This window comes from Myotis lucifugus, unplaced genomic scaffold, assembly GCF_000147115.1.
Source record: "Myotis lucifugus unplaced genomic scaffold, Myoluc2.0 scaffold_73, whole genome shotgun sequence".
NCBI lineage: Eukaryota > Metazoa > Chordata > Mammalia > Chiroptera > Vespertilionidae > Myotis > Myotis lucifugus.
Window position 1 is genome coordinate 3907385 of NW_005871121.1, and position 9074 is coordinate 3916458.

The 9074-nt window shown below is 42.3% G+C and overlaps 1 protein-coding gene across 1 annotated transcript; it reads left to right on the top strand.

Moving 5' to 3' along the window:
• Positions 1–7798: 7798 nt before the first annotated feature.
• Positions 7799–8731, top strand: LOC102430736 (taste receptor type 2 member 16-like). Its single transcript, XM_006090512.1, has one exon. It carries the CDS (start codon positions 7799–7801, stop codon positions 8729–8731), a length of 933 nt encoding a protein of 310 aa, XP_006090574.1.
• Positions 8732–9074: the final 343 nt, after the last annotated feature.

Consider the following 9074-nt stretch of genomic DNA (forward strand, 5'->3'; position numbering starts at 1 on the left):
AATCCCCTGGCCTCCCCTACTCCCCAGTGTCTTCTGTCCGTTGGTTATGCTTATATGCATGCATACAAGTCCTTCGGTTGATCTCTTACCCCCCCGCCTCCTGCCCCCCAACCCTGCCCAGCCTTCCTGCTGTAGTTTGACAGTCTGCTCGAGGCCACTCTGCCTCTGTATCTATTTTTGTTCATAAGCTTATAATGGTCTTTATTATCCATAAATGAGTAAGATCATGTGGTATTTTTCCTTCATTGACTGGCTTACTTCACTTAGCATAATGCTCTCCAGTTCCATCCATGCTGTTGCAAATGGTAAGAATTCCTTCTTTTTTACAGCAGCATAGTATTCCATCATGTAGATGTACCAAAGTTTTCTAATCCATTCATCTACTGATGGGCACTTAGGCTGTTTCCAGATCTTAGCTATGGTGAATTGTGCTGCTATGAACATGGGGGTGCATATATCCTTTCTGATTGGTGTTTCTGTTTTCTTGGGATATATTCCTAGAAGTGGGATCACAGGGTCAAATGGAAGTTCCATTTTTAGTTTTTTGAGGAAACTCCATACTGTCTTCCATAGTGGCTGCACCAGTCTGCATTCCCACCAGCAGTGCACAAGTGTTCCTTTTTCTCCACATCCTCTCCAGCACTTGTCGTTTGTTGATTTGTTGATGATAGCCATTCTGACAGGTGTGAGATGGTACCTGATTGTTGTTTTGATTTGCATTTCTCAGATGATTAGTGACTTTGAGCATGTTTTCATATGTCTCTTGGCTTTCTGAATGTCCTGTTTTGAAAAGTGTCTATTTAGGTCCTTTGCCCATTTTTTGATTGGATTGTTTATCTTCCTTTTGTTAAGTTGTATGAGTTCCCTATAAATGTTGGAGATTAAACCCTTATCAGTGATAACATTGGCAAATATGTTCTCCCATGCAGCGGGCTTTCTTGTTGTTTTGTTGATGGTTTCTTTTGCTGTGCAGAAGCTTTTTGCTTTGATGTAGTCCCATTTGTTTATTTTCTCTTTAGTTTCCAATGCCCTAGGAGCTGTATCAGTGAAGAAATTGCTTCGGCATATGTCTGAGATTTTGTTGCCTTTGGATTCTTCTAGAATTTCTATGGTTTCCCGTCGTACATTTAAGTCCTTTATCCATTTTGAGTTTATTTTTGTGTATGGTGTAAGTTGGTGGTCTAGTTTCATTTTCTTGCATGTATCTGTCCAATTTTCCCAACACCATTTATTGAAGAGACTATCTTGACTCCATTGTATGTTCTTGCCTCCTTTGTCAAATATTAATTGAGCGTATTGGTTAGGGTCGATTTCTGGGCTATTCCATTGGTCTATATGTCTGTTCTTGTGCCAATACCAGGCAGTTTTGAGAACAGTGGCTTTGTAATACAGCTTGATATCTGGTATTGAGATCCCACTTACTTTGTTCTTTCTCAGGATCGCTGCAGCTATTCGGGGTCTTTTTGTATTCCAGATGAATTTTTGGAGAGTTCGTTCTAGGTCTGTGAAATATGCAGTTGGTATTTTAATGGGAAGTGCATTGAATTTATAGATTTCTTTGGGCAGTATGGACATTTTAATGATGTTGATTCTACCAATCCAAGAACATGGTATGTTCTTCCATCTGTTTATGTCTTCCTCTATCTCTTTTTTCAACGTCCTGTAGTTTTCTGAGTAGAGGTCTTTTACCTCTTTAGTTAAGTTTATTCCTAGGTATCTTAATTTTTTTGGTGCGATGGTAAATGGGATTGTTTTTTTAGTGTCTCTTTCTGTAAGTTCACTATGGATGTATAGAAATGCCATAGATTTCTTGGCATTGACTTTGTATCCTGCTACATTGCCAAATTCATTTATTAAGTCTAATAGTTTTTTGATGGAGTCTTTAGGGTTTTTTATGTACAATATCATGTCATCTGCGAATAAGGACAATTTTACTTCTTCTTTTCCAATTTGGATGCCTTTTATTTCTTCTTCTTGTCTAATCGCAATGGCTAGTACTTCCAGTACTATGTGGAATAAGAGTGGTGAGAGTGGGCATCCCTGTCTTGTTCCTGTTCTTAGGGGAAATGGTGTTAGTTTTTGTCCATTGAGTATGATGTTGGCTGTGGGTTTGTCATATATGGCTTTTATTATGTTGAGGTATGATCCTTCTACTCCCACCTTGCTGAGAGTTTTTATCAAAAATGGGTGTTGGATTTTGTCAAATGCTTTTTCTGCATCAATTGACATGACTATGTGGTTTTTTCTTTCAATTTGTTTATGTGATGTATTACGTTTATTGATTTGCGGATATTGTACCATCCCTGCATCCCTGAGATAAATCCTACTTGGTGATGGTGTATGATCTTTCTGATGTACTGCTGGATCCTATTTGCTAGGATTTTGTTGAGGATTTTGGCATCTATGTTCATGAGGGATATTGGCCTGTAATTCTCTTTCATCCTGTTGTCTTTATCTGGTTTTGGTATTAGGATGATGCTGGCTTCATAGAATGAGCTTGGAAGTATTCTTTCCTCTTGAATTTTTTGTAGTAGTCTGAGGAGATAGGTTTTAGTTCTTCCTTGAATGTTTGGTAAAACTCCCCTGTGAAGCCGTCTGGTTCTGGGCTTTTGTTTGCTAGAAGCTTTTTGATGACTGCTTCAATTTCTTCCATAGTTATTGGCCTATTGAGATTTTTAGATTCTTCCTGATTGAGTTTTGGAATGTTGTATTTTTCTAGGAATATGTCCGTTTCCTCCAGGTTGTCTAGTTTGTTGGAGTAGAGTTGTTCATAGTATTTTTTAACAATCATTTGTATTTCTGTGGGGTCTGCTGTTACTACGCCTCTATCGTTTCTGATTTTGTTTATTTGGGTCCTCTCTCTTTGCTTCTTGGTGAGCCTGGCTAGAGGTTCATCGATCTTGTTTATCCTTTCATAGAACCAGTTCTTGGTTTCATTGATATTCTGTATTACTTTTTTGGTCTCTATGTTATTTATTTCTGCTCTAATATTTATTATCTCCTTCCTTCTGCACACTCTGGGCTTTTCTTGTTGCTCCCTTTCTAATTCTTTGAGATATAGATTTAGATGATTTACTACCATTTTTTCTTGTTTTTTGAGATAGGCCTGTAGAGCTATAAACTTCCCTCTCAGGACCGCTTTCATTGTGTCCCATAGGTTTTGGATTGTTGTGTTTTCATTGTCATTAGTTTCCAGGATGTTTTTAATTTCTTCTTTGATCTCATTGGTAACCCAATCAATATTTAATAACATGTTATTTAGCTTCCAAATGTTTGAGTATTTTGGGTTGTTTTTATTGCAGTTTATTTCTAATATTATGCCATTGTGGTCTGAGAAGATGCTTGGTATGATTTCAATCTTCTTGAATTTGGGGAGACTTTGTTTGTGACCCAATATGTGGTCTATTTTTGAAAATGTCCCATGAGCACTTGAGAAGAACATATATTCCATGGCTTTGGGGTGAAATGTTCTGAAGATATCAATTAAGTTCACCTGATCTAGTGAGTCTTTAGGATTGCTGTTTCTTTGCCGATTTTTTTCTAGAGGATTTATCCAGTGATGTCAGTGGTGTATTAAAGTCCCCTACTATGATTGTATTGTTGTCCATCTCTCCCTTGATATCTTCCAGGAGATTTTTTATGTATTTGGGTTCTCCTGCATTGGGTCCATATATGTTTATCAGGGTTATATCCTCTTGTTGTATTGATCCCTATAGTATTATGAAGTGGCCTTCCTTATCTCTTGTTATGGCCTTCACTTTGAGGTCTATTTTGTCTGATATAAGTATTGCTACCCCAGGTTTTTTTTCATTTCCATTTGCCTGAAAGATATTTTCCCATCCCTTCACTTTCAGTCTGTGTGAGTCTCTTCTTCTGAGGTGGGTCTCTTGTAGACAGCAAATATATGGGTCATGTTTTTTTATCCATTCAGCCACTCGATGTCTTTTGATTGGAGCATTTAGACCATTTACATTTAAAGTTATTATTGAAAGGTAATTGTTTGTAGACATTTCTATTTTTTGTGCCTGTTTTCTTTCTCAGCTTTTTATTTCTTCTTTTTACACCAGTCCCTTTAGCATTTCTTGCATTGCTGGCTTGGTGGTGATAAACTCCCTTAGCCTTTTTTTGTCTGTGAAGCTTCTTATTTCCCCTTCAATTTTGAATGATAGCCTGGCTGGATAGAGTATTCTTGGATTCAGTCCTTTGCTTTGCATCACTTTGTAAATTTCCGTCCATTCTTTTCTGGCCTGATGTGTTTCTGTTGAGAAATCATTTGATAATCTAATGGAAGATCCCTTGCATGTAACTTTCAGTCTCTCTTGCAGCCTTTAAGATTCTCTCTTTGTCCTGAACATTTGCCATGGTAATTATGATGTGTCTTCGTGTGGGTCTTTTCGGATTCACCTTGTTTGGGACTCTCTGTGCTTGTGTGACTTTCTTCTTCCCCACCTCAGGGAAGTTTTCTGATATTATTTCTTCTAATAGGTTTTCTAATCCTTGTTCCTCTTTCTGTTGTTCTGGCACCCCTATTATTCGTATGTTGTTTCATTTCATGTTGTCCCATAGCTCCCTTAGTCTCTCCTCCTGTCTTTTAATTTTTTCTCCAATTGCAATTCAGTTTGGGTGTGTTTTGCTTCCCTGTCTTCTAATTCACTAATTCAGTCCTCCGCTTCTCCTAGTCTACTGTTGACACTTTCAATGATGTTTTTTATTGCAGCTATATCACTCTTCATTTCTTCTTGGTTCTTACATATGTTATTGATTTTTTCATCCATTTCTTTTTGATTCTTACATAAGTTATTGATTTTTTCATCCGTTTGTTCTTGATTCTTGCATAAGTTGTTGATTTTTTCCTCCATCCGGTTTATTAATTCTAGGACCCTTAATCTGAATTCTTTTTCTGTCATGCTGCATGCCTCTGTTTCACTTAGCTGCTTTTCTGGCGAGTCCTGCTTTTCTTTCCTTTGGGGGTTTCTTTGTCTACCCATGTTTGATCTCACCAACATATCTAGATGTTGAGTCATTCAGGGGCTGCTCCTTGGGTGGCAGTGGCTCCTCGGGCTGTGGTTGCTCCTCGGGCGATTGTGGTAGCAGCTGCTTCTCAGTTGGCAGCAGCTCCTCTGATGGGTGCTGTTCACAGCTGTGGTGGCTTCACTGGCTGGTGGGGGGAGGCTTTACACACAGCTGCTGTTCCTCAGACAGAGGGTGTGCTGATCATGACACTGCTGTTCCTTGGATGGGGGTGGGCTACACATGCAGCTGCTACTTCTTGAACTGGGGTGGACTGCTTATGTGGCTGCTGATCCTTGAATGGGGGCTGGCTGCATGCTGCTGTTGTTCCTCTGATGTGGTGGGCTGCTTGTGGGGTTACTGCTCTTGGACTTGGACAGGTTGATTGCAAGTCTGTTGCTCCTCGGACGGGGGTGGGCTGCTTGAAAGGCTGCTGCTCTTTGAACGGGAGTGAGCTGCACGGGTGGCTGCTCCTCCTTGGACGGGGATGTGCCACTCACCCGGCTGCTGCTCATTGGACAAGTGCAGGCTGTTGTGGCTCTGCTCCTCGGACTGGTGCGTGCTGCACAGGGCTGCCACTCCTCAGACGTGGGTGGTCTGCTCGGGTGGCTGCTGCTCCTCGGACCAGGGTGGGCTGCTGCTGCTCCTCAAATGGGGACAGGAAGCTCTCAGAACTGCTGCTCCTCAGATGGGGACGGGCTGCTCACACAGCTGCTGTTCCACCGATTGGGCAGGCTGCTCGTGCAGCTGCTATTGTTTGGACGAGGGCAAGATGCTTGTGCAGCTGCTGCTCCTTGGACTAGTGCAGGGTGTGGGCTGTGCGCAGCTGCTGGTCCTCGGATGGGGGCAGGCTGCGCAGGGCTGCTGCTCCTCAGACGTAGGTACACTGCTTATGCGGCTGCTGTTCCTTGGACAGGTTGGATTGCTCACGTGGTTGCTCCTCCTTGGACGGGGAAGCGGGCTGCTCACACAGCTGCTGCTCCTTGGACAGAGGCAGGTCACATGAGGCTGCTGCTCTTAGGCTCGAGGCAGGCTTCTCACAGGGCTGATGCTCCCTGGACAAGAGCGTGCCGCTCATATGTCTGTTACTCGCGTGGTTGAAAAAATAATGTGAAAAGAAGTAGGAAATAAAGGAACAAACAAAAAAAGAACAAAGAAAAACGCAAAAAAAACAACAAACAAAAAAAAGAAAAACAAAGAAAAAAGCAAAAAAAAAGCTAACAAAATAGTAATAAAAAAATAAAAATGAAAAATTGAAATGTCATGCCTTTGGCTGGCTTAAGATCCCAGTTTTCTGGAATGTCTGTGAGTTTTGTTGTTGTTGTTGCTGGGACTGAAAGCCCCTCTATAGGCCAGACCATGTTAACTCCCAGGGACTAATCAGATTATTTTAATCCTTCATCTCATTCAGGGTGGAATCTGGGTGTGGCTGTATTCCTTGCCTGGATCCTCGAGGGAGGAGTTATATTCTCAGGAGAAAATGGCTGCCCAAGTCCTGGGCTCAGGGGTGACTCAGCACTCAATTTGCTGTCACCTCTCCTGGACCCCCTTCTCTCCCCAGCGTCTCCCCAGATTCCACTCATCCGCACCTTCTCCCGTTTTTCAGCACAGGTGAGTGTCTGTATCCGAAATGTCCTATGAACAGAGTTCAGTGAAAACAAACAAACAAACGCCGGCCACAGAAAAGGGGAAGGCTAAGTCTCTGTAAGCTCCTCTCGTATCGGCACTGCATGGTCTAGTCAGCACTTCAGGCTGTCCCTTTTAGGCTCAGTCCTCTGTAATTACGGAACCCAGATCTCAAATCCCCCGGGACCAACACTCCCGTGGATCTTTCCACAGTCAGGGTCTGTGCCTGTCCCAGGAGACGTGCCTATGTGCCACGCAGTCTCCCTCTGACCCTCTGAGCTCAGAGGTCTGGCAAACTTTCCTGTCCAGACCCCTGGTTTTTAACTTTCCAGGGGAACTCTGCCCTTCCTGGCTGCAAACTGTCTCACCAGCTGAGTATAATTCGCCAATTCGGGGTGGGTGTTATTAGTTTCAGCTGCTCACTCCATTTGCTCTGGGACAAGCCCTGGGACCTGTCTGCCTATTCTGCTGCCATCTTGTCTCTTGAGTTGAAGAATTTGACAGGCAACTATGAAGTGGTCTGCATTGGAGGGTGATACTTGAAGGTCTGGGGTTCCAGCAATTTTGTGGGTAGAATCTCAGAGTAAGGACTTTTCTTTATTATTTTTTTATTGACACTCATACTTTGGTTGCTGCATCTACCCACAGCTCCTGTGGAAGTTGGAGAGACAGGGATTCTGAAGTTGTCATGATTACAGCACTCAGTTAGCAAAATAGATATAGCACAAAGGACAGGAAAAAAAAGTGAAGGATTTGTCTTTCCCGTGGTTCAAATTGTAGGTTAAAAAAATGAGGCCATCATTTAAAGGAGATGGGGAAATAAGTTAAAGACAAGACACCTCACAGAGATAAAGAGGAATCAATGGCGGTTAAGAAACAGGCATTTCATTTATGGGAATTATCAAATAAACTCACAAGCAAAAATCCACATTCAAATAACATTTCCCTCTATCCCAGGTCTGATAACAAACCAGCAAGCGAAGCATAAGCAAATTCTGTAGATAGGAACATGCAAAATCAAAACTGAGCTAGGGAAAATTTGCATCCATAGACAGGTATTTTCGTGCATGAGACAATAGTGAGGCCAGGAATGTATTTTATGCTTGGATATTATTGCAGAGATTCTGGGTCTGTGTGCAGGAAGATACTTTGCAGTGGAAGAATGATACCCAACCAACTCACTGTTTTCTTCATGACCATCTATGTGCTCGTGTCCTTGACAATAATTGTGCAGAGCAGCATAATTGTTGTGGTTCTGAGCAGAGAGTGGGTGCAGGTAAAAAGGCTGTCACCTGTGGACATGATTCTCATCAGCCTGGGCGTCTGCCGCTTCTGTCTACAGGGGACATCAGTGCTGTACAACTTTTGCTACTATTTCAACCCTGCGGATGACCTTTGGTACATAGCAATCATCTGGGAATTTACTAATACTCTTGCATTCTGGTTAACCAGCTTGCTTGCTGTCGTCTACTGCTTCAAAGTCTCTTCCTTCGCCTACGCCATCTTCCTCTGGCTGAGGTGGAGAATTTTGAGGTTGGTTCCCCAGCTGTTGCTGGGCTCTCTAATGATTTCCTGTGTGACAATCATTGTTTCAGCTCTTAGAGTTGTCTTCTTCAAGAGTCAGTTAATCTCCAGGATGCAATTACCTGGAAACAACACGGAGACTGAGACACTTAGGACATTCCTGGAGAAAAATTATGTACATCAGCTTCTGGCAACGTCGTTCATTCCTTTCCTCCTGTTCCTGACCTCCACCATCTTGCTCATAGCCTCATTGTGCCAACACTTGAGGCAGATACGACATCACGACACTGGCCACAGCAACTCCAGCATGAAAGCTCATGCCACTGCCCTGAGGTTTCTTGCCTTCTTCCTCATTTTCTTCACCTCTTACTTTTTGACCATAATCATCTCCACTACATATTACCTAAGGTATAAGAATTACTGGTTCTGGGCCGGCGAAACTATTATCTATGCTACAGTCTCTATTCACTTAACTTCACTAATCCTGAGTAGCCCTACGTTGAAAAAGGTATTAAAGGTAAGGTTCTGTGGCCCAAAGCTGCCTGAGGCTCCAGGTACAGCAATACCATAAGCAAATGGGAGCTTGCATTGATGCAACTAATACCAACAACCAGCTTTACTCTTCACAATCCTATGTGATAGTACTATTCCCTAAATGCAAGCAAACCCAAGCAAGCCTCATTCTCTTACATTCACAGAGCCATTCATCTCTAAACAACCAGTCTTTCTCTATTTTATGCCACTCCTATCTTTTCCTCTTCACAGTCCCCAGGTTGGTCGCAACATTCTCATGACTTCCCCATCTCTCCTCAGTCTTCTCTATCTGTGGAGTTTACTCCTAGTGTATTCTACACAAGAGAGCCAAAATTATGGTGTCCAAACATTACATTTATTTTATCCTTTTCATGACTGTC

Bases quoted from the DNA above. Each gene is read 5' to 3' on its own strand.
- LOC102430736 (XM_006090512.1), top strand. From the start codon at position 7,799: ATGATACCCAACCAACTCACTGTTTTCTTCATGACCATCTATGTGCTC.